The following is a 27,282-nucleotide window of genomic DNA, read 5'->3' on the forward strand; positions in this document are numbered from 1 at the left end:
ATATTTTGCTCAAGGAGATCAAGTCAATTTACTGTTACCAGATTTCAGTAACAAACTGTTTTACAAATGGCAAGGTCCATTTACCATCACCAGAAAGATTTCCAACCTGCTTTATGAAATCAATGTCAACAAGTCAACCAAAGTATTTCATGTTCATATGTTTGAACATTACCATGAAACAGATAATGAAGACATCAAAGCAGAAGTTAAACATTTTACAAGCTTAGCAACTATTCCTGAGGAAGAAGAAGAAACATCATCAACACCCATTCCTGAGATAGATGTTTCATTACCGGCATCAAATCAATTTGACATTCCCAAGGTCATCACTCTGAATGACATAGCACTACAAACAGTGAAGAACATTAAAGTGTTTACAGACCATGCAGATTTCTTTACCGGTGTTTCTGAGACATTTCCAGTACTGCAATTTGAAAGAAACTCAGAAAGCAACAACATTGACAACACCAAGGTTCATCCTCCGTCCACTCAAGGGGCAACTTTTCTTCAGAAAGGAACAAATGAACTTCTTCAACATTGCTGTATTGACCGATTGAACTCAGACATGTTCAGTCATTGCTCTATTGAACATTCTAATGCAAAGCATTCTGCTACCATTGTTCTACAGAGTCAAAGTTCATCAACCAGAAAATTGAGTTTCGGTTTCGGACAGTTCTTATTTTCCCCAAACTCAAACGCGGTTCAATCAGACATTATCTGTGAGATCATTATGACATGGAGACAACAGCTTCATAAACTGAAAGACCTTTTCTTCAAGTTTAGAAAACGCACATGCACATCCATGTCGGCAATTCAGAAAGGTTCCGAACTTTACATTTCTACTCTACATATGTACTATAGCATATTTAGTGCCACTTGATCCATTATCATTCATACTCGTCAAGGAAGAACAGTATTCAGTTGTACTTAATCAATTAATTTGTCTACTCATTTTCCACAGGTATTCTATATCAGATGTTGTATTTATTTTAGCACCAAGCAACCCACTGAGGAAGGTCATTCATTCAAGATACTTCGTTTATTATCTTTCAGCATCTTTGCATATGACATGCATCAGACATTTTAATTTTTTAAATCATGAGCATTTTATTTCAGGTATTTTATTTCAGGTCGAATATTATTGCATATATCCTATTATAATAGTACAGATACATGACAGACAATTGGAATTTTTCATTGCTTCACACATGTTGAGATTTATATCACATTGAGTATTATTATTCAGAAGATTGATCACATTGAGTATTATTTTCTCAGAAGATTGTCATGTACTATCACAATTATTTTTTCTATGTCAATTTTTCATATGCAATATATTTTTCCATGTACACATTTTCACATTAGTACTAACCAAATGAGTTATAATGTCATATTTTAATATTATCATGAAGCACCATAAAGAGAAGTAACCTATTCAATTCAAGATTTAATTTATCCAAGTATTATGCCTTGTACAATTTTTGATATTGTTCATGACAAGCATTGTCTCATTTTTATAACCATTTCAATAGTGAGACAGGTGTTCAAAGTCATCAATAATTTTATTCTCTGCATTTACATTTTTTTATTATTGTTGTTATCTCCAAATTGACTTTATTTTGTCATATGTTACCTCAACCATTTTTCTATAATTTCATGTATGGTATTTTGTGTATATTTAAATAATTTTAATACATACGAGCATTTCTATTACCATACAAATGCTAAATGGAGGGGGGACGGGTAATATGTCACAGATTACATTATAGAATTGTTTGTACATTTCACTTTTGAAAGTAATATAAGCCCTCGACATGAGTCTCGGGATTTAATCCTCAAATTTAGACACTTGACATTCAAGTCAGGATTTACCCAAGGGACGTAATTAATATGTTTGAAATCTATTGGTTGTTTTGAAATTAAACAAAGACATTTTTGAAAAGAATTGGGAATTGGCGGTAAGAAGAAGGTAAAGGGAGTCGAATAAATAATGTCCTTGTAGACAGTCACGTTTCTAAGAGCTCTGTTTGAAAAGCCTTTGTAATATGTTCCATGCTCATTGATTTGTAATTTGTACATAAACTGTACTTACGTTGTATTTAATAAAGTTCCAGAGTTTTGTTTTATCAAAAGAATTGTCAATTATAATTCTAGATCGTCATTTTTGTTAACTATAGAATTCAAGTAAAATCCCCGGCATCACAGCACATCACACCATCTAAATGTTGTGACAGGATCCATAATGATGCCTTGGCTAGCTCAAGACAGTAGCGGATATTTCAAAGAATTAAAAATAAGAGAAGATTCATGCCGCCTGAAAACTAAAACAAAAACTTGTTTTTTCTTACAAGAATAAAAAAAATAATATGAATATGTAACTAGCAATGGGAGGAATTTATGAAAGAAAGAGTGAGAACCCTAAAATAGGGACAGATACATTTTTCAATCTTTTTTTGTGTGTGATTTTCTACATTTTGTTCCGATGTTTGGGCGGGCCGGATAACACTAGGTCGCGGGCCGGATCAGGCCAGCGTTACGTATTTTGTCAGCACCGATATATGCGACTTAAATAACTTCGCTACAATTGACATTCTGGAGTTTTTCAATTCCTGCTTAAACTAATGGGCAGGCAGAGGAAACAGTGGTGTATGTCTTACGAGAGTGTCCAATAGCTGCGGGGAGACAACTGAAGGCTCACTTGACTGCATGGGAGCTATAAGGTACTATGTTCAACAATAGTTTCTTACGAGAGCACAAGGGTAGGCCCAAGCTTTCCTGTCCTGCTACCTTTTGGAGTTGATCCAAGGCTCATGTTGTCCAATATGTTATGCATTTCCATACAAAGTTTACGTATTAAAATTCAAATTTATGGATGCGCTGTTCAACCTTTTTCTAAACGTACACATTTTGGTTCACATATTACAGATTTAACACGTTTGTCACTTTTTAATGAAAATTGAGGAGTACATTATAAGTGTCAAACATTAAACTTCCCTTATATCTAAATAAATTATTGACGATTAATGCTAACTGTTGATATTACAGACGACAGTCCAGAGCTTGACAACACGACCAGGCGTAACGATACTTTATGCATTAAGCGCATTTACGTACACTGTTAAAATATTTCTGCTGCGACAATTAAAATGTTTGAGATCATTTCAGATACACCTGTCTGCAACATCTATCTTTGCAAAACAATTTAAGTAATACAATTTTACATGTTAAAATAGGCAAAAAAAAATAAATCCATATTTTCGATGGTCTTAAGCGACCTCTAACAAATTGTCAATCCCTAACCCTAACCCACAGATTTTACAAATTGTTTGAATAACAAGGCTTTTTTTTAAAGTATTGTCTTAAATCATCCGCCGTTTAAACGCCTGAGTTAAGTCTTGTTGAAGGCTGGTATTTTAATTCGAACTTACAACAAGGGTCAGACCCCCTTATTTGGCGTCGTAACGCCTCTGTCATCCATTAAGTCTAATGTCTCCACTCTTAACATACAAATACTATAGTCATACAATTACGGGCTCATTTTTAACACACAATTTATATATATATATATATATATATATATAATATATATATATGTATATATATATACAAAAGCAAGCTACACAGCGAGTATTACGATTAAACGTTACATACGGTACACAGATTTTTAATAGTAAACTTTTGATATGAAGGCTTTCAAAAAATTATTGGGTTTAAATTTTGTTTAAAAATTCGATTTTACAAAACATAAATCTACTCTGTCTGTCTGTCTGACAAAATTTGTGTGCACGTTATTTCTCCCACACCGAATCTCAGATTAAACTGAAATTTCGCACAATTATTTCTTTTACCTGACAACACAAGAATCAAGTAAAAAAAAAACAATTAAATAATTAACTATTGGTAATTAATTATTTTGTTTGTTATCTTGAGCAAGGGAAAGAAATCGTGCTTGACAGATGTGGTGGCATAAGTTAAAGTAGTCCCATTAAGGACTTTTGAACCCTGGGTGAACATTTTTAATACATTTAAAAAAAAAAAAAAACGATCATGTAAACATTCACCAAGATACCCCCTCACTTCCCTCCCCCCTTTCCCAACTGGTGCTGGCAAGTGATAGGGTGATAGGGCATTGAGAAAGCTAAAAGCTAAGCTAATACAATTGGTACACGTATTTCTAATGGCACAGATTTATTTTATTATGTGTACATCCGTTGCAGCTATTATTACATGATTGCTCCAAACTATTTGAAACAATTACACTTAATATAAGCTTTTTTTAAAAAAAGAATAAAAGTATTTTTTATGCTTGTCGGTAAATTTAGCCGCTGCGGTTTCAGTCATTAAAATAGTTTTTTCTAGACCAGTAATGCACAAAATACGGCCCGCGGGCCAGATCCGGCCCTTGAAGTGGCGGCACAAGGTCTTAAAATCTACCTAACAAAAAAGAAATGGTTGGAAAATGTATCATTACCTTCGTTAAGGCCCCCACCCCTATTTCTCTGATGGATTGACCATTAACATTTATGCGTTTATAAAATTGGACTGGAATGAAGAATCTACCAGGAAAAGAGAACTGATCTTTACTTGTTTGTGGAACATTATAATAAGCTAACATATTTTTTTAAATGAAAGTGTGGCTGTTAGTAAAAAGATCCACATATATAACCGCATTATGAAACAAATATGACGTCATTCTTGGGTTTAGCCTCAAATAAAAGATTGTTAAACTACGCCTAGAGATTGGAGGATTGATAGGAATATTGACCAAAAAGAGACAAGAAAACGAGCCCTCTGTATAGCTAGCTACAAAGTCGTTCCCATTGTAAGGAAAACAATGAAGCCATTTTCCCTCGCCTAAAAAAAAGTTAAACACTTCCGATGTCTCATTAGTTAGGTCCTTAATAGTTTCAGGTCGATTTCATGTCGTTGTTTTTTTTGTACCTCATGTAGCCCACGACACGGGTGTGGGAAATAAAAATGGCCCGCAGGTCGAATTAGGTTGGGCACCACTGTTCAAGACCCAAGATAAGTAATACTCTTTCTCTCCTTATCGACGATACCATCGTTGATTTTGACCTGATTAAATTAAATTAATATTTAATTTTAAAACTTGAATTTGAACTATATAAAAAAGCGCATGCATTCCCCTTTAATTCTATACAAAATACAACATTTTCTGATTACAAACAACAAAGCTATTGAAGCCCAATCATAACAGGGGAGGGAAATAGTAATGAGCAAAATGAAGAATTCCTTCCAAAACGCGGAAAAATAATTACGGAGAGAAAGAGTTAAGTTTTCACTTTTGTCGTAGGAGAATAAGTGATAAATGAGTGAATCAGACATAGCCCTAAGAAATATAATACAAATTTATACACTAGCTACACACCGATACAACAAGAAAGCAATCCATAAATAATTATGCATGTTATTTTTAATAACGCTAATAATAATTAATAATAATAAATAATAATAATTAATTAATAATTAAAATAGTCAAGTTAAGTCAACTATATCTGCGTAAGTCCTCGTGGGCGTAGTCAAACATTTATAATTAAAACATATAAAAAGAAGTGTAAAAATATAAATATAAGTGTTGCCAAACTAGTGTCTTACTAAAAGCAATGCAAGATACAGTTCAGCACTTATAGGGGGCTGAATATATTAAGTCGGAGAAGTTCACAATCCATTAAACAATGTCAAGGACGCTGTATGAAGCTTGTGTTGCCAACGAAATAGAAGCTCCAAAAGAAGAAGTTTAGAAATGTTGATCCTAAAAAGTGAACAAAGAAATCCGAGAACTTAAACAAAAACACCTAGCTTGTCAACACTTCCTTCATTCTGTACACCGGATACACCAAAAAGATGGCTATATATTTCGTTTTCCCTCCATGTATGCCAAACATAAAGCAAGGGTGATGCATAGTTGTTTGTTTTTATATAGAGCTTAAGTAACAATTACAAGTGTAAACATCATAGGCAATGTCAGAGGTGCAATTATTAGTGGGTAGTGTGATTTGAAGGAACCGTAGTATTAAAATGTCGTATTTGACAGAAGATAGATAGATTAGATGGATAGATTGATAGATGGATATATAGATAGATAGTTAGATGGATAGATAGATAGATAGATAGATAGATTAGATGGATAGATAGATTAGATGGATAGATAGTTAGATAGATAGATAGATAGATAGATAGATAGATAGATAGATAGATAGATAGATAGATAGATAGATAGATAGATAGATAGATAGATAGATAGATAGATAGATAGATAGATAGATAGATAGATAGATATAGATATATAGATATAGATGTAGAGATAGATAGAGAGATGTATATATATATATATAGAGAGAGAGATAGATAGATAGATAGATAGATAGATAGATAGACCGACAGACAGACAGACAGATAGATAGATAGATAGATAGATAGATAGATAGATAGATAGATAGATAGATAGACCGACCGACAGATAGATAGATAGATAGATAGATAGATAGATAGATAGATAGATAGATAGATAGATAGATAGATAGATAGATAGATAGATAGATAGATAGATTCGTAAACAAACACTTGTAACGCAAAGACTATGAGACCGAGTATAATTTCACCATTCTATACATGTATTTCAACAAGGTAGAAGGCCATGTAAAACTGCTCTGAGAACAAGGAAGAATGCAAGTAACAGAAGCAGAAACTCGTGTATCCTTAATGAAAGGTCGGGGGTATAAATATTTATGAGAAGAACTATTTTTCATCTGGCGTCATGACATTCGATGGTCACTTGTGTGAGAAAAGAAATGAGAGCGAGTTCCGGATTTCATGGGAAGACAACTCTATCGATCATAATTCTGTTTTATTGGGATTTCGGAAAGTTTCCCTTTTTTTTTTAAGTGTAGCATCTAGTAAAACCTAGTCTATAAGTCTTTCAAACTGGATTGTAAATGCTATTCATACGTCCATTGATCACAAACTATTTTTTTTTAAAGTAAGTCAAATAAAATAGGCCGAAGAATTGGTAGTGCTTGTTTAAGACTATAATCGTAACGATAGACACCATTTGTATAAGTAGTCACCATGGTAACAGACAAATCTACGAACTGCACAGATCTAAGATCGGTGTGCTCAAATCTATTTATTTATTTATGCGCCCTGCCAACACATTCAGCAGCAAGAGTAGCGCCCAGTGCTTTAGAATATCTCTATCAGTAAAGGTTTCAATAAGCATGTCCTGGCATTAGGTCATTAATAGAACTAAAAACAAAATAAAGTGTAAATGAAATGATGACTTTATCAGTGCTTTTTCCTTGCATTTAGAAGTGTACTCTTTAAGTACCCTTCCATTTTGACATTCGACATCATGACATAAGACAAAGGCATAAATATTATAATAATAATAATAATAATAATCTTTATTATCCGTAAGGAAATTTGTCTTACAATTTGTGCATTACACCAAACAAAAAACATTATAACTATAAGAAACCAAAGTGTACATTCACACCAGACTCAGTCATAATTTACATGTGACAAAGTTTATACCAGATTGTTCTTATTTAATGATTTGATTGCCAGGGGAACAAAAGAGTGTTTGTGTCTGTTTGTCTTTGCTATCGGTGTCTTGTATCTCTTTTGTGATGGTAAAATCACAAAATCCTGACACAAAGGGTGATTCTTTATTTCGAGGATCTTGTTAGCTTTTTATAGATGTTTGTCTCAAACAACTGCCCAAATGAGGTTTGTTTTTTGCCAATGATTTTGCCAGCAGCATTTAGGATTCTATGAAGTTTATTTTTATTTTTAATGCTCAGATTGCCATACCAGGCAGTGATATTGAAATGTCCAAATAAATTTCGTACACCCATTTGGGGACCCCCCTCAAGTAGGATCCCGTGGGGATGTTCCAATTTTGATTCCCCCTCCCCCGCCATTTCCGCGCCACTGAATGGGGCCTCTGATGGCAATTTGCACATTAATTCAACACGCCAATGCCCGCTTTAGATTAACTTCCGGGTCAGCCGCTATCTCGAGTTTTCAGACCTGTATGAATATTTCTTGTCTATCAAAAAGTTGTTTTGGTCGACCATAGACGTAATCTTCATTTACGTATTCTACTTCGTTACATTTTACAGTAAAAGAGAGTCAAAGTTACAAGAATCATTTAGCTATTGAACATGTATTTTCTTTCAACTTACCTCTGACCTTCGTCTGCGTGGTCGGTAAGTTCCGGTCATAACCTCTGAACAAAGCCTGCCCACAGGAAGAATGTATGTCAAACACACTAGCTCTGTCCTGTACGGGTCATTCAAACTGTTTCATGTAGCACGTAACACCATTTTGTTTGCGTCTCTTTCCGAATCAATGTCTAAATCCAACACAGCTGTGTCTTCTTCAAGTGCTATTATTACAGGTAAGCTTAATGCGAAAGTGCACAGCGATATGAACTGAAACTGCTAGCAGATCTCAGACAGTGGAACAGAGAGGTTTAAAATCATTTCACTAGCATCAACAGAAGTTACGCGAACCCCCCAAAACTTACTATAATTATTTTATTATTATATTTGTTATTATTACAAAGCTTATATCAACTCTGTCTCTCTGCCTGGTAGAAAGTTTGCACATTTTATTTCTCCCACACCTAATCTCGCATCAAGCTGTAACTTTGCATAAGAGAAGACAATAAGAGACTGGTGATGAAATACTTCTAATTAGTTGTTTTTTTTTAATATTGAAAAGGTAAATTAATCCTTCAGTATTCAGATATATGACTAAATATGTGGGGTTTTGTCTCCTTAGATAATTGCGGACGTTTTTTTCTCCCGCACCCTTTCTTATATCAACTTGAAATCTGAAACCATTATTTATTGTACCTAACAAATCATGAATCAATTTAAAAACAAATACAGTCAACTGATTATCGGTAATTACTATTTTTGTTAATATTTAAAAAGGGGAAACAACTTTTATAAATTAATATATATGGTTGTAAATGTGGAGTTCTTTCTCTAAAAAAAAAAACAAAACTTTTTTTAATAATATATTTTTTTATTTGGCGTGTTTTTAAATTGTTCATTTAAATTTGATGGGAAAAAATTATACTTTCGTTTTCTGTAGAATTACAAGAACCACTCACTTACAGTTGGATGACGTAGCTTCAGAATCGATTCAAATAAAAAGTTGCATTTTGCTTACTATGAACAAACAAACACAATCACGTGACCGTGTATTAAACTTTCTTCCCACAGGTTGCGTTGTAAACTATGTGGATAAAAAGTTCAGATAAAAGCTGAAGGCGTCAAAAATGTTAGTCTTTGTCTCAGTGGAGTAATGACATGTGGTATTAGGGCACACATGAAGACATTTGAAGTGCCTCACTCGCGTTGAACATATGACACACACGAAGACAAAATGTCTCATAGTTAACGTACGACACAAATAAAGACATTTCAAATGTCTCATACCTAGGTGAAAAGGTTCTCTCTAAGCCAGCGGTTCCCAAAATGTGGTTTTTATGGTCCGGCATTTTGTCAGAGTCAAATATGAGGACGAGGTCTACTAAAGCTTTGATCGCCGTTCACGTGACTGCTTATTAGAGGTCACCCCTTGGCCTTTGTAAATGTTTTCTTTATTACAATCTAAAACAAAGTTATTTTAAAAAACTTTAAAACTTATATACTTCATTATCATCTATTTAGAATTATTTAATTCGACACAAATTTATCAAATCTACTTTTGAAATCAATCTCTAGACCTGGTCATAAGAAACTTAACGTCCTAATAATAGCACACACATATTTTTATGGGCTACAAAACAATGCCTTACGGAATGTAAATGTTTCAATTCAAATCTTATATCAAGAAATAAAGGGCGATATATTTTTGGTTATATTAGTGGAACAGCTTCCAAGAAGAAAGTGACCACTGGTATTGACCTGGGCTCGTACGTCCTTTGAGCTGGAACAATCTTTTCTTGCAGTGTCAGTTGTATTTTATTCCCACATAAATCAAACGTGGGTAGACTAAGGAGCGCCCTAAAAATCCGAGTCTTTACCGAGATTTGAACCCAGGAGCCAGGCTCGGAAGCGAAGCAATTAAGCATTCAGCTACCGCGCCCCCAGTTAAATCATAAGCGGTTTTAAAAAGTCTTAAAAGCACTTGATGGACGCTGTAGACCTTTTTTTAGCGCACCACTACAATGAGTGCCCACATTCTATATTTTATCAGACAACATTGACTATCTGAAGTCTATTCTCAAACTTATCCCAGCCTAAAACGTTGGCTAACTAATAAAGTCTATTCTCATTCTCAATTCATCCGAAAATTTTGACAAAGTCTATTCTCAAACTTAATTCATTAGAGAATGATAACTAACTAAAGCCAAATCTCTAACACCGAGTTCACTAACCCATCAAAATATGCTCTGTGGGCATTCTTTCTGTGTTTCTAAAAATGCAGTGTTTCTTTTTTTTGTTTCAGATTTGGGCATCGAGTCCCATGTTGAACATAATAGGCGACTACTCCAATTTCTAAAGCCATCGATTTCTCGCCTATCGTAATTATAATGTTGGAAAAAATGTAAAATGGAGTTTGAAATCGCGTGACTCAGTCAAGTCAAGTTTTTAGAATGGTAGATGGGTATTCTCTTATATCTTGTCTACAAACATTTGGAGCCTTTCGCTGGTTTAAAAGATATTTCGATTCTCATACATAGGCCTACAGATAAAACAACATACCTGTATTTACACTAAAACGTAGGACTAGGGTCCCATCATTAAAATTAGTATAAATGATTTGCTATCGACTCCATGCAATCGACTCTTGTACTTTATTCTATTCTTACCGATTGTTATTAAAAGACAATAAGTGAGAATACTTTCGTTGAAAAACTCAGAGAACAGTCAGAGGCAAGAAAAAAAGGGGGGGGGGGAGAGAATTCTTAGTGAAAAGATATCTGTTAACTTGTGGGAGAGAACCAAGCAAAAACTCATAACCCAAGACATGACATCAAAAGGCGAAAATGGAACTCGATAGGACACACCTTGATTTAACCAACTACAGATGGGGCAAGGCACTTGACTAGAAAATTCGAAGAAAGTAACGTGGGCAGGCTTAAAGAAACCTTGATTAGGGCAGTCATCAGTGAAGCCGAAGATACTGGAATGACGTGGGAGCAGATGAAGGAAGCTGCTCTGAGCCGAGTCCAGTGGAGATGTACAGCTGCGGCCCTATGCTCCCCTGGGGGGTATTCAGAATTAAGGCAGTAAGTCAATCGTTAAAGACCAAACTATCCTTAGATCTACGTAACGACATAGATGACTCTATAATGAAATGTAAAAGATCAACCAAAGAAACTGCAGCCAAAAAAAAAAACATAAAGCCAGAATCCCTGATGCGTTAACAAACAATTAAAAACCTTTAAAAAAAAAACAATACCCTTGACTTTTACGCTTATCCAAATTGTTCCCTACCGGTTATAAACACCGAATAGCTACCCACCATTTGGGAAACGCTGGTCCAGAGCAAGACTAAAAGTAAAAGTATCTTATAACAGCTGTTGGCCGTCTTCCTAAGCGGAGTGATGCGGTTATAATTAGTTTAACAAACTAGAACAACATAGCCAACTGTGTAGTTGATACACACCAGCGTGCCCTGGAAATAAACACTTTCAAAGAACTCTGTGTTACTGTATATATGTGTGTGTTTACATTGTGCAACAGCTAGTCTAGAGCAGCCGTTCTACAATGCAAACAAAAGTAATCTTTAAACATTCCTGAATAAACAAAAATATAAAACACGGCAATGTATGAGTCCTTTGTATGAGGTCTTGTGTCTGTTGCTTTATGAAGGGGATAAACTTAAAACCAAAAGTTATTTGTAGCACAGAAACTGATGACGCAATAGTTTACGGAAATGACATGATAAATGTTCCTGTACGGTAAGTAGGGGGAGATAGATTTCGATGCTAGAGACAAGAAGACGAACTTTTGTTATAGGAAAAAAACAAGTTTATTAAGGAGCCGTCTTATGTCATTGAATTCTAATTCTAAGTAATGTGTATGTTTGCGCGCGTGTGTGCGCGGAGCTAGCAGTAATCACCGACGACCATACACTAAACATAAGTAAAGTTTAAGTCCCCTTTTCAGACCATGCGGTTTATAGGGCAGAGGATTTTTTTGGCCAACGGTTAACGAGCAGGGTGCCATGTGGCCAGCACAACGACCAACCGCCTTTACTTTCCCCAACTTAAGTCAGGTACCCATTAGAGTTGGGTGGACTTATGGACGCCCTAAAAAAATAGAAATTCAAAATCCAAGTCTTATCCGATACTCGAAACCAGGACGCCAAGCTCTAACCACTCAGCCACCGCCCCCCCCTTTAATGCTAAATTCTTATTGTTTAAAAACTGTATTTCAAAGCGAACATAGGCCTACATATTTATGGTTTGTATGAGTGATTAAGCTTAACCGCCGCTTAACAATGTTTAACTTCTTTATAAATGGGCGTCTTCCTGTTGTAAAAAGATAGAAAATAGCCACGCCACTGTTTACATTCAAATAGCTCAGTACAATATATAGATTTACATAGATGGTCGATAATGTTTTTTAAACCCTCATAGTCCTTTAACAGTAGCAGGATGTACCTATGTTTTATGTTTACATGTGCGAAATGCAGACAAAAGTAACTGATAACGTATCAAATGTCAGTAAGAAGTAGATGATAATTTAATGTATTGATGTACTGACTCATACAAAATCATCACACACGATAAGTGGACACGTAACCCTCAAAGAGTAGATTCGATTTCTTTGCTAATGGCTCGATTCCTAGATTGTGTTTGAATTCCTTACGAATGTCTGGAGTATCCAAGAATGTTCCGATTCTCAACAATGGTTTCGATTCCTCAGTGATTCAAGAAAGCTTAGTATTCCTAGAAGACAATCCGACGACAAATCCGCGAAGCACTATTTACATATACAGTTGATCTAAGAGCCTTATGTCAACACTTCCTGTGAATCAGGTCCAATACTTGTTTTTGTTGGTGTGTAGACACCACGCGCTTGCCTATCTGTTGTCATGGTAACTGTGCAGAACAGCTGAGCGACCAAAAGTCAGATTTGTGGTCACACATTCACGACCCGCCCTATCGTTCCACTACCAGGCCGCCCTGTTACCCCATTCTCTTCCCCCCCCCCTCCCACGCCCTATGCACCAGACTAAGCGCCGTGAGTTAAGTCAGTGCCTGTGAAGAGTATAGAACAAAGTAAAGAGAGAGGAGAGAGAGATTCTAATCTTTCTGAATGACTGAAACGTTGACTGTCTCTCCCACCCCTTAAGGCTTCCTGACGTCCGGCAAAAGGAGAGCATGTCCTCCTTTTTTGAGGTTGCGTCCTCCTTCAGGCAGCATTGGGCTTCAGAGTGAAAATATCCGTCTCTTGTATTTAAGCTTATAAAACTTCCTTATTAAAATGTATTGTCGCCCATACACTAACTAAAGGATGTAAACTACGCGCAACTGTTTGTTTAGTATTAAACCTAAATGTTTTTTTTTTGAGAACCTCTGTCAAGGACACTGATGTTTACATGTTCAAGAATGTTCCTATGAAACCCGTCACTCAGATCTCTTCAAGACCTCAAGAGTTTTTCTTTAGAAAAATGTTTGCTCTGGTCAAAGAATACCTGACGAACAGACTTTGGTTGTGGAAGAAGTAAATTTCAAACAAAGTTTAATTTGAAGTTAATGTCATACCACACCAACCAAAAGAAAAATACAACGTGACTAAGATATATGATTCTTAATGGAGTCATTTGAAAGTCTTCTATCTGCTGACACGTTTCATTAATTAAATTTAAAGCTTAATTTTTAATTAGCTTTTTTTTCTCTTTTAGTTTGTGCTGTGCACGATTGGGCCAACATGTATCCGGTAGCACTGCCCTGCTTACATCCCACAACTTCTCTGTTGAAGTAAGAGTTTTAAAAATTTCATGTTAGTATGTGACATATAAATGAATTCATGCAAGCTCCACAAAGCCTCACATCGAGATTTCATTCCATATGCTTTGATTATTCAACGTTAACCAATGTCTGATTTGCTTAGACTCTATTGTGTACCATCGATACCTATCAAGACAAAGCAATCAAATGCTATTCAACAATTCTAAAAAAGCCTAAAAAGTGATTTTCAATAATGGCTTCTAGTAAATTACTTTTTTATTTTAAAATCCTGAACAACCTATTGTCGATATTTTTTTTAAAAAGTCATTTGACATACATTTCTTTTAAGTTGAAATAATTTGATATCGATAGTTAAACTATAGTGACGTATTGTCCAAGAATATAAGTGTAAAATGTAAGTCAATTATGTTTTTTTTTTTATCTAAACGTGACCGACAGACCGACAGACAGACAAAACGCATAAAAAATAAGCGCTTTTATCCTGATGGGACACTAAAAAAAAATAATAAAATATGATTATTTAAAAATTTGAGGGAACTAGTTTGGTACCATGCTCTGCCACGGCCGTCACGCTAATGTACGAAAGTCGCTGTATAAAAAAATTGTGCGTGATATTTACATACAAAGTGCGATCTTAGCCTTCATAAACAAACCTAAATGTTTTCTTTTAATTTTAGCAGCTAGTTGACCAGAAAAAAAAAACAAAAACACAGTTAAATTTGTTGTGAACATTTCTTTAACATCTTATAATTGTATTTGACTTTGTGATACTGAAAATACACATATAAAATTGTCATTCCCTGTTAACATATTGTAACATTATCTCCCTTACGTTTATGTAATATTTTAGAATTTGTGTATTTGTATGGAAAAAAATTGCTTGCATAATTTACTTTATAAACTAAACGGTTTGCAAACCACAAAACATGGTGAAATATTTTTCATTTCATTTTTCGTTTTTAAGATTTGAGTGTGACAGATGGACAGATGGACAGACGGACATTTCGCACAAACCTAATAGCAGCTTTTTTCCTTAGGGGCCGCTAAAAAAAGACTGTCTTATCTTTGCATAGACGCGGCCAGAAAAGCTGTTACTGATACTCAGTAATAAGAAAATATAATGTAATTGTTCTCCACGTTTCGGATGTTCCTTTAGATTGCAAAAAAATTTACATCCTGGTCCAAACCCCCCTCACGATGACGGGGATGGTAGTGGGCAGGGTTTGAACCCGGGACCACCGAGACGACCGAAAAACAGTCAGGCGCATACCGCACAACCAGGCTTTATCGAAAAAAAAAGACTTTTCATAGTGTGACTAATGAAGTGATAATTCTAAACTTTAATAAGCCAATGTTACCAGAAGTAAATAGTTTTTGAAATCTCAGCTCGAAAGGAAAATAATATGTTGCCCCAAAAAATGATTCACGTTGTTTTCACTACGACTAAAGTGTGAGTTTTTATGCCAAACTATTTTACTAACTTTGTGACATGAATATTTACTACATAAGGTATTCAAAATACACATTTATATTTCAATCTAAATTAATTTGAAAGTGATCTCTTTGTAATATAAATTCAAACATACACAGAGAATCACCATTTAAAGAATATTTTAAAATAAAATTAGCAAAGCTTATCTAAGGGAAATAACTACACGTCAACAGTAATAATTCAAAACATTTTCACTTTGGGAAAACACACATTTTTTGAAACATTCAATTATAACGACTGTTGTCATTTATGTTATTTAAAGATATTGATGTAACTTCACAAAAAAAAAAATACTGATTAAAAAAAATAAATAACAAGGTTACAAAGACAGTTTGTGTAGAAACACAAACTCTAAATCGGACCCCGAAGTGGTCTACTCACGCAGGGAAAAAGGCAGGTTTCGATATTTCGAGAAAGAATATCAGAATGAACTTCTATCAAAGACAAATGACAGAGAAGAATGGAGAAAGAAGGTTGGCAGATCCTGTGTGGTGCCTGTAACGAATGTAAAAACGTATTTAGAAGAATGAAAAGGAGAAAGTGAGTTTGGTCTACCCACCAACTCGTAGTCAGCCCCATCGAGTCCATATTGTGAAGATTTGGTTGTTCAACCGTTGTTTCTAAAACCATAGAATAAACGACTTCCGTTCCTGAAATTTGACCGTCCGCTCCTGAAACTTTTCCGTCCGCTTCAAAAAATGTACGGTAATCTCACGATAGATAGATAGATAGATAGATAGATAGATAGATAGACAGATAGATAGATAGATAGATAGATAGATAGATAGATAGATAGATAGATAGATAGACAGATAGATAGATAGATAGATAGATAGATAGATAGATAGATAGACAGATAGATAGATAGATAGATAGATAGATAGATAGATAGATAGATAGATAGATAGATAGATAGATAGATAGATAGATAGATAGATAGATAGATAGATAGATAGATAGATAGATAGATAGATAGATAGATAGATAGATAGATAGATAGATAGATAAAGTGAGAAGGAGAGAATGTTATAGAAAAAAACATCTACAAATATTATTGTAATTTTGAAATAAAAGGGAAATAATCAGAACAAGAATTACAAGCTCTTTAGTTCAACAAAAGTGATCTCTCTTGAGGAAACACACGATTTTGTTTCTCTATGATGATTAAGCCTTAACGAATGGGATTATCTCTATAACTTATAGTGCAACTGATTATCTGTATAAAAGACATAGTGCAACTGATTATCTGTATAAAAGACATAGTGCAACTGATTATCTGTATAAAAGACATAGTGCAACTGATTATCTGTACAAAAGACATAGTGCAATGGATTATCTGTATAAAAGACATAGTGCAACTGATTATCTGTATAAAAGACATAGTGCAATGGATTATCTGTATAAAAGACATAGTGCAATGGATTATCTGTATAAAAGACATAGTGCAATGGATTATCTGTATAAAAGACATAGTGCAACTGATTATCTGTACAAAAGACATAAAGACATAGTGCAACTGATTATCTGTACAAAAGACATAGTGCAACTAATTATCTGTATAAAAGACATAGTGCAACTGATTATCTATACAAAAGACATAGTGCAACTGATTATCTGTACAAAAGACATAGTGCAACACAAAAGACATAGTGCAACTTATTATCTGTATAAAAGACATAATGCAATGGATTATCTCTATAGAGACTTAGTGCAATTGATTATCTCTAGCTTTTTGTAAAGCGGTAGCTTTACAAAGCTAATAATCTCACGTGAATCTGCTACTTGACTCTTAAGTACAATTAAGTACAATTAAATAATGAATTTAAAAAAAAATGTGTCACGTTATTACTCCACCCCAATGGCTACCTCCCCTCCCCCCAGCCAAAAAAATCCTGGTTACGCCCATCTTTAAACTCTGCCCAGACTCTGAGTATATGAAATTCTACACATCCAGACATAGTAATACTTCAAGAAATTAGTCTATAGTAGAACTATCAACCTAGAAATCAATTTTCAGAAGATTCTAGTTTGGTGATATACATCCAGATCTAGAAACATAAGAGAACTGTAATCTAGACTTGAATATCGGATCTAGAGACATGGTAGGCCTAAAGAAGATTCTAGTTTGATGCCCCCAAATGAAATATAAACAGTGAAAAAATCAAATCACGCATTTATTTAAAAAAAAACACTGTTGGTCTATACTTAAATCGACGAATAAAGGAAATTCCAATTTCCATAGTACAGAGAGAGAGACAAGGTTAAACATAAGAGTCCTAGTGTTTTTTATTTATTTAGTCCTCTGTGAGGCCCTCACCAACTGGAAGACAAAAACACCCGTCTGCAGATCGAAAACAAACTTATTTATATGTCAAGCACCCTCCAACCTCAAGGGATTAACAGCCAACATACTTTTATTTAATATGCGGTGGGCACTAACACAATTCCCATTTTCCCATTTATCTTTGCCTGACATCACTGCCCCCTTCCGATTTCCCGCGCTTTTACACCAGCGTAGCTCATTTCTTTTCTGCCTCGATAGAGAACAACATCGGACAGATAAGTTAACTTAATCCTATTTTGTGTTAATTGTTTGTCATTTTGTGTTTGTTTTGTAGCAGATGAAGGCCGCGTGGCCCAAACGTCCTTTGTTTTACTTGCTCCGGCAGGGTTACATATATGCTTGTTTATCGTATTTTCTATCCAGTCCTTCACCCCTGCACCAGTAAATCTTTGTTTGTTAAGATTTAGGCACGAAAAGGGATTTGTTTCATCAAAAGAGTAAAGTCTTGACTAAGTGACAGTGACGTGACTATTAAAAAACAGGACTAGGATTTAACGTGTAACGAATGTAAACACAGAGTACATTTGGCAGCTTTAGAGAGAGGGTCGTCTTTAGTTTCTGAAGTAGACATTTAACTTAGTGACATTCAATGGTTCCCTTCATTACGTATTCAACTTCTTGTTCGACAGCGTTCATCGGAGTAGAGTAGCCTCCCTTTAGATTGTTGGCCTTCCGCCTGTGTTATTCATTTGAGTATTACCTGCGTTTAGACTTAACTGCACAAGACGCAACGCGGGGGCATCCAACAAATTCTTGAGTAGCCTCGAAAAAAAGTACCTATGAAGGCTAAACCTTCACTCCGTCATTTCTTCGAAGAGTAAAATCTCTGTACTTCGGCTCCTCCTTTGGGACTTCCACTATTTGGTTTTACAACCACAATTTTAACCAGCCTTAATGACCTGCAAGTTCCGTTGGCTTGCGTAAAACAAATTATTTTACTAGAGATAAACCAAAGGATTTTTACTCTTTTCAATCACATGTAGATAGATGGTGATGTGATTCAATAGATCAATAAATGAATGGTTGGATAGATAGATAGATAGATAGATAGATAGATAGCAGGGGCGTAGCTAGGATTTTTCCATCGTTTGGGGGCCTGGGGGGGGCTTGACCTTTTTGTGGGCCCCTGCATTTTGCGTAATATTTAATTTTTAATGTAAAAAAAACACTCATTTTGGGCCTCCCTCAAGTGAGGGCCCGGGAGAATTTTCAAATTCTCCCCCTCCTCCCCCACCCTAGCTACGCCACTGATAGATAGATACATACATACATAAATATATACATACATACATACATACACTTATATATACATTCATAAATACATATATGAAATCCAAGTTTTTTCCCATGTCACTAGCACGCGATGGGTGACCTCTGACCTCTGCCCACCATTCAATTGCTCAAGTTTCTTTTCATGTGCAGAAGATGCACCAGGAAGCAGTCGACAAAAGATCAACGCGTAGATACAAATGGGCAGAAGAAAATTGGTTGGTGGGTTTGCATGTGTGTGTGTTTGTGTGTGTGTGCGTTGAAAGAGAAGGGTGAGGTAAGAACGAGAGTTATGAGATGTTTATTATTGACATTATGGAAATAGAATTTTTGTGCTATGTGGTAGAAGGAGATTGACAAATAAATGTTGTGAGAGATATTGAACTGGTTATTGTTTTTTTTTTATTACTTTCTTCCTCTTTTGAGTTACTCTCTCTCTCTTTTACATTCTCTATTTGTGAATATCTTTTTCTCTATCAATCACTCTTACACAATCCCCCCTCCTCTTTCCATCTTTCTCAATCTGTTTCTCTCTCTCTCTCTCTTAATCTTTTTTTATCTCTTTTTTTTATACATCTTTCTTAACATCTCAATCTCTTTCTCTTTCTTTCAATCGCCCTTTCTCTCTATATATTTTTCTTTCTCTTCAACTCTCTTTTTCTTAAACGTTCTTTCTCTCTTCCCCCTCATCTTTCTATCTTTTCCTCTAAATCTCTCTTTCCTTTTCTTGTCACTATATTTCTTCTCATCAATGTAACTTTTGAATAACTGACCCACATTCCCCACTCTCTCTCTCTCTCTTTCTCTCTCTGTCACACACACACATACACACACACTGTGCAGTCTAAGTAGTAGACAACGTTGGGACTTTATTCCTCAAAGGTTATTTCCAAACAGCCCCAGCAGTGTCCAAATGTTGATGTGAGATGGGCGACAACTCTAGATCTAGAACATGACTATACACACAACGCGTAGAGCCAGAGAATGAGGTGAGATGGGAGACAACTCTAGATCTAGAACATGACTATACACACAACGCATAGAGCCAGAGAATGAGGTGAGATGGAAGACAACTCTAGATCTAGAACATGACTATACACACAACGCATAGAGCAAGAGAATGAGGTGAGATGGAAGACAACTCTAGATCTAGAACATGACTATACACACAACGCATAGAGCAAGAGAATGAGGTGCATGCCTATTACGCAGAAAATTTCTCTAAACTAGGACAAAAAGACCGAGATGGGAATAGACGGCACCAATTTTAATTTATTTAGGTGTGCATAGTTTAAGTAATCAAATGATTTCTCTTTTATACTGCACTCTAGCGCTATAACTTACGACTTTTTACTGCAAAAAAAAAAAAATTTACGGCAGAGAGTACTATGCATAGTATGTATATAATTTAATTGAATTGTTTACTACACTTACAATTCTGTCTTGTCAAAATCTTGTCACTTTTTTTCTCCCACTTTCTATGCTCAGATCAAATTGAAACCTCGTTGTCCCCTAGAAAACTTGATTTAATCTAAAACGTTTGTTGTAATTAATTAATACTATTTTTGTTTGATAAAGAAAAGGGGAATAAATCTTACAGTATTAAGTACTGGATAAGCTTGTAGCCTTTGATGAAAAAATAAAAATTTTAAGGACCCAATTCACATCATCACCGATTTATTAAAAATAGTCACACATAATTTATTTTAGTTGAGCCACTGCAGCAGCCTTAGTTCTAACAGACTGTCACATTTCTTTTCAAAATACTTAATTTTAAAAAGTTATGAACTTTTTTGCAAGTACTATATTTTAGCGTCGCTGCAGCCATATTAGATATCTAATTTGCATATTTATTTTTAATTTACCTGCTTAGACATTGTCACAGTCTTAGTTGACATTGCATGATCTTAAGTTCACGTCATGTTAAGAGTTGAAAAGACACGTGGAATTCCTGATGTAGAAAACAGGAAGTAGAGTGAACAAAGTTGACTTTGAGTCAAGTCAAGTCAAGTCAGTAAGGTCTTGCTCCCGGTACAGGAAGGTTGGACGTTTCTTCCTGGACTGGTGTATATATGTATATAGCATGAAAGTCGATGGACTAATGATTGTTGCTCAATAATATTTGAGAGTTGATTTCATTATGTGCTTATTGAATATTAAGGTATTATTCGTATTTCAATGGATATCTATAGTTGAAGCTCCAGTGTCACTGGTAGTAATTGTTCTTATTGTTACCCGCTGAGATGCGGACGTGATTTGTTGTTTACGTATTGGATACTTTTGATACCGCTGTTATGCGGATAGGATTATTATTTCTTGACTTGTAGCACTAACAAGGAGTGCAGTATATTATTATTATGTTGTAAATAAAATCTTCATGTTGTCTGCTGAACGGACTTGAGTCAGTCGTATAGTGTTTGTCTCGTCACGTGTCTAGAGCACTTCAGGAAGTAAGAACCCAGTATTACACCATTGAGTCAGTCGTATAGTGTTTGTCTCGTCACGTGTCTAGAGCACTTCAGGAAGTAAGAACCCAGTATTACACCATTGAGTCAGTCGTATAGTGTTTGTCTCGTCACGTGTCTAGAGCACTTCAGGAAGTAAGAACCTAGTATTACACCATTGAGTCAGTCGTATAGTGTTTGTCTCGTCACGTGTCTAGAGCACTTCAGGAAGTAAGAACCCAGTATTACACCATTGAGTCAGTCGTATAGTGTTTGTCTCGTCACGTGTCTAGAGCACTTCAGGAAGTAAGAACCCAGTATTACACCATTGAGTCAGTCTCTAATATTCGTCATGTCATTCATTGACAGACATATAATAAATCTTCAAAAAGCAAAAAAAAATGTCAACAAATAGTTGTTCCTAGATTTTGATATATATATAATATGTATCCACCTTAAAAAGTATTTCCGATTTAAATGGGAATTCTGTGTGAGCTGATTTAAGCTTTGTAAAAACCAATCGCGTCCCAATGTGGTCCAATAAACTGCATTTGACTTTACTCACGTATGTATTTATATTTAGAATGCAAATAAAACAGATATTTTTTGGTCATTAACAAGGCCCTCGCACTCAGGCTGCCAGCACGAAATGTTTTTAACATTTTAATTGATTTTCAGTAAATAAAAATATAGACTTCTATATTAACTTGTACAAGCCTGTACGGGGTACCTAGCTAGTGCCACTTATTTTATTTTTTAAATTATATTTTTGCGTTTGTTTTCAATTAGGTATCAGCCCCTAGTGAGTGTCACATTGTGTTGCCCACACTACCGCCTCCTAGTAACGCCACTGCCTTTAGGTAGTTTCTATTTTTAATTCAAATCGATTCTCTAACGGGGAAATATTCTCGTGTTTACAGTCTTTTCTATTAACAACTATGAGTAAATTGTATGGGTCAGAAAACTCTTTAAATAAAATATAGGAGTAGCTCTAGAGACAAGGGAGTTAAATCCTTATTAAATTAGTGAATATTTAGAATTAACTCCCCTTCTAATGTTCCCGCGAAATATAATATTTATGATACAGAGAATCTTATATTCTCTTCACCACTTTGTGGATTGTATTATTGTATTTGTCTGTCTATCTGATTGTCCTTTACGTACATTAGTATATTAGAAAATAGAAATACATATTTTCCTAATTATCTATTTCCCGCCCCTGAATTGCTTCCAAACTATCAGCTACCCTAGCGGCTGACTCAGGTTCTGTACTATCATATACGCTGATATCCAAACTAGAACAATATACTAGAAAGTAGTAATCAGCCCACAATGATCTGGACCTACACGGGGACATATTATGCACATAATGAATACGTTTACAACCCCCCCCCCCACCCACCTCTCTCTCTCTCTCTCTCTCTCTCTCTCTCTCTTATGTTTCATGCATGAGATGTACCAACTGAGATAAGAGAAGCATCATTGTGTCTCCGAGCTCTTCGCTAATGCTTAATGTCTGTTTTTGTTTTGTTTTGTTTTCTATGTTCTTGTATTTTTTACCTCTAATCTTCAGGGCACATTTCCCAATACTGGTTTCATAGCTCTCTCTCACATCCGTGATGCTTTGGATTCTATTTTTAAAACAAGCGAAAATATAAAAGTAAAAAAAAAGAAGAAGAAACATAATCAAAGCTTATCTTAATGGGAAGATTTTACAACTATTTTTTTCAATAGCGTAGGAGTTATTTCCCTTTTTCGATATCGATTAAAATAACAAAAATGATTTGACTAATTGGTTAAGTTTTTAGTTGATTCGTGTCTTTTTAGGTGCAATAAATATAGTTTAAAATTTTAACTTGATCTGAGAATGTGTATGGGAGAAATAACGTGTTGAAAATTAAATTAGATCAAAGGATATCCGAAAATGCCTAATCGTTTCATGCAAGTACAAAATACTCGATCATTTCAAAAGTCAATGTCATCGGTCAATCATGGTTCTTTACATCATTACTATTTACATCATTGGGGCATGGAGGCAGAGGGGTAAAGTGCCTGGCCTCCGACACGAGAGGCCTCAGGTTTTGAAGATAAGTGAAGACTGAGATTTGAATTTCGGTAACTTTATGACGCTCCTGAGTCTACTCAACAGTTGTGGCGGTTGCATGTTGTGCTGGCCACTTGACACCCTTGTTAACCACTGACCATAGAAATAGATGACCTTTACATCGTCAGCCCTATAGTCTGAAGGTATCAGAGCAGCATAAAGGCCTTTTATCATATAATAAAACAAAAACAGAACGGAAACATCTGAGCAAAGCCAGGTATAAAAACATAACTAGTATTATTATAAAATATAGTAATAGACATAGTTCATATATGTATTTTTTATGTATTTCGAGACAAACGAACAAACAAAAATTTCCCACGATGGAGCATTAAAAACTTTTGTATAATTTAATCCTTAGAAATTACTTCAGTATTTAAATCTAATACGTTTTTTTCTTAATGGTTAAAATTGGGGGTGGGGGTTGGAGCTTTGAAAAACCTAATTATGGAAAGTGGCCAAAAGGTTCATGACGAGTGCCCGTTGACTAAATGAAAAGTAGAATTCATGTCAGCAATAGGATGTTGATAGTCGAATAACACATAATCTCTGTGATGTGAAAAACGCTTCTGAATCGTACCAGCCGTTAAGACGTGTCGCCCTTTAGGATGTATTGATGTCTAGCTGAGATCGAACATCTAAAACTAGTAAACAAAACTGACATTTTTAACCTGTAACAAAAGGGCCTAACAAAAAAGGCCCTTACAAATAACTCTGGTAGGGTGGATTCAACCTGCTGTACTATATACTTAAACCCTATAAAACTCATCCAGTGATCCTAGTTTTAGTATGAATATCACTACAATGGACCTCATTCACCAATCGTAAACAAACAACATTTAGTCACGTGATCTTATTGATAAAACAATGAAAAAAACTGTCACGTGACTACCATCTTGGATGAAACATGGGATTACTGGCTATGTAGAAGAGATAGAGCACCACGTGGCTAAATGTTGTCTGTTTACGATTGGTGAATGAGGTCCATTTGAAAGTCCTCTTTAATTCTGTTTTTTTTTTTGTTTTGTTTTTCAATTACTTATTTTTACATTTTGTTTGTTTCCCGTTTTCTTTAGTTCTTTACTTCATTTTCGTCTTTATTCTTCACTCTATTTGTTCACTTTCTCGACTATTTTCTTTCTCTCTTGTTTTCTGTATACATATAGTAAGTCATCTCCCTTTTTCTCTGTATGCATATATTGAGTTTTCTCCCTTGTCCTCTGTATACATGTATTGCGTTCTCTTGATGGATTTTCCCCCCTTACTATCTGCTCTTACCTTGAACACAAACACACACACGTCTATAGAAAGCTTATCATTATGTGATCATAGCAATATTTTGTTATTATTTCTTTGACCTGTGCAAAGTAGAATATCGTTTGAAAGTCTCTAGGGCCAAGAGGTCAGTTATCCATCCAATGAAAACATTTTATCGCTAAGCTAAGCATGGCAAGAGTATCTCCTTGGACACTCGATGTCATCAAATACAATAACAAATAAAGAAAATCATTAAAAAAAATACTTTAGAAAAAAACAAAGCTTTTATTAAGTGTAATTGTATCTATTAGTTTAGATCAGTCATGTAGTTATATATACAATTGCCCTACACATAATAAATCTGTGTGTATTTTACCAATGGTTTTTGTTAAGCTATTAGCTTTCTTTCTGAATGCGCCATGACCCTATCACTTGTATGGACCAGTTGGGAAAGAGGGAGGGAAGAAGTGGGTATCTCTGTGAATGTTTACAGGATCGCTTTTTAAATGCATACAAAAAACAAGCAAAATACAAATAAGATTTATTTTTTTTAAAGACAAAGATTATATTAAGTGTAGTTGTATCAATTAGTTTGGATCAGCCATGTAATTAAATTTGTAATGGATATATATTGGTAATAATAAATCTGCTCGATTAGAAATACCTTTTCCCCAATTGTTTTAGTTTAGCGTAATTTGATGATATTAACTTTCTCAATACACTATGATCCTATCACTTGTTTGGACCAGCTGGAAAAGGGGGTATTTCAGTCATCGCTTTTTAAATTTATAAAAAAAAAACGTGAGCTAACTGAACTGGAACTCGAGAGCTAAAACATACCATCAGGCTCATGTTACAAAGACATACCACGAGGCTAATGTTACAAAGACATACCACAAGGCTCATGTTACAAAGACATACAACGAGGCTAATGTTACAAAGACATACCACAAGGCTCATGTTACAAAGACATACCACAAGGCTCATGTTACAAAGACATACCACGAGGCTCATGTTACAAATACATACCACGAGGCTCATGTTACAAAGACACACCACAAGGCTCATGTTACAAACACATACCACAAGGCTCATGTTACAAAGACATACCACGAGGCTCATGTTACAAAGACATACCACAAGGCTCATGTTACTAAGACACACCACAAGGCTGTGACATTGTTATATAAGAACATGAAAAGGAAGAAAAAACACTTTTTTAAAGAAGAGGATGCAAAGAAAAGAAACAAAAAATACTTACCTCCATGTCTACAGCCTGTCTTATTTTCTTGCCAGAGGTGTCTCGCACAGACACGGAAGTGGAAGCCGAATTCATGATTTAAGTTTTTCCTTAGCAGCTTTATAAAGTCTTTTGTAGCTCCAGGAGGTTAAATCCAAAGGCTGGAGAAGATATCCGGTGACGTCATTGAAGGTGAGTTTAACAAAGGAGCGAGGCAAGGAATTCTACCAAACGGTCCAAAGTTTTTTTAGGGAATATTGGATGCATGGAGGGGCAGTGTCGTCTCTATCCGTTATGTTTACAACAATGGAAGTGAACATTTGCAACCTGCTGAATAAAAAGAATTCACCTATATATATATATGTTGAGGTCTATGTGACATCCGCGGTCTTAGTACATTACTTCAATGACATTGATATATATTAAATGTATTAGTTCCAAAATAGCTTTTAGTTCTTCTACAAATTCCGAAAACTACCTCCTAACGGATATCTTTTTTTTTACATTTCCTCTATTCAAGTCTCCCATTCATGGAACCAGGATGAGTGGAACCTGGACAAGGATCACGAAAATGTCTCTAACGATTTTCCTAGAAACAGTTGATGTATATCGCATAGAAAATAATTACTAGCTCGTGGGCCACACGGGGGATAACTCTAATTTGACAGTTTTAAATTTTGAAAGTAAAAAAAAAAAGTAAATTTGAATTGTTCGTAGTGATGTGGTCACAACCTGTGACGTGGCTTCGAGCTATTGGTCTAAACTGCCCACATTTTGTGACATAGCAGGTCAGTGTTAAGGCCGTCTATAACGGTTGGTCTCGGAAGGACAGACAACTCTGACAGTTTGACAGACAGATGGACAGACAACTCTGACAGTTTGACAGACAGATGGACAGATACCTCTGACAGTTTGACAGACAGATGGACAGATACCTCTGACAGTTTGACAGACAGATGGACAGATACCTCTGACAGTTTGACAGACAGATGGACAGACAACTCTGACAGTTTGACAGACAGATGGACAGATACCTCTGACAGTTTGACAGACAGATGGACAGATACCTCTGACAGTTTGACAGACAGATGGACAGATACCTCTGACAGTTTGACAGACAGATGGACAGACAACTCTGACAGTTTGACGGAAGGGCAAAGACAGGG

General features: G+C 35.3%; 1 protein-coding gene across 2 annotated transcripts in view; it reads right to left on the reverse strand.

The window, feature by feature from the left end:
• The window catches only part of LOC106078874 (dipeptidyl peptidase 4-like), a 172,797-nt gene extending 146,386 nt beyond the window's left edge, over positions 1–26,411 (reverse strand). Inside the window, exon 1 of one of the 2 annotated variants that reach the window (XM_056013698.1) lies at positions 26,138–26,411. In XM_056013698.1, coding sequence (XP_055869673.1) covers positions 26,138–26,212 — 75 coding nt within the window. In that variant the 5' untranslated portion in view covers positions 26,213–26,411. Of the gene's footprint in view, positions 1–8,207; positions 8,472–26,137 lie in introns of those variants that run through there. The other variant, XM_056013702.1, reaches the window with a different exon arrangement.
• Positions 26,412–27,282: the final 871 nt, after the last annotated feature.

Source organism: Biomphalaria glabrata, chromosome 16 (genome assembly GCF_947242115.1).
Source record: "Biomphalaria glabrata chromosome 16, xgBioGlab47.1, whole genome shotgun sequence".
Classification (NCBI taxonomy): domain Eukaryota; kingdom Metazoa; phylum Mollusca; class Gastropoda; family Planorbidae; genus Biomphalaria; species Biomphalaria glabrata.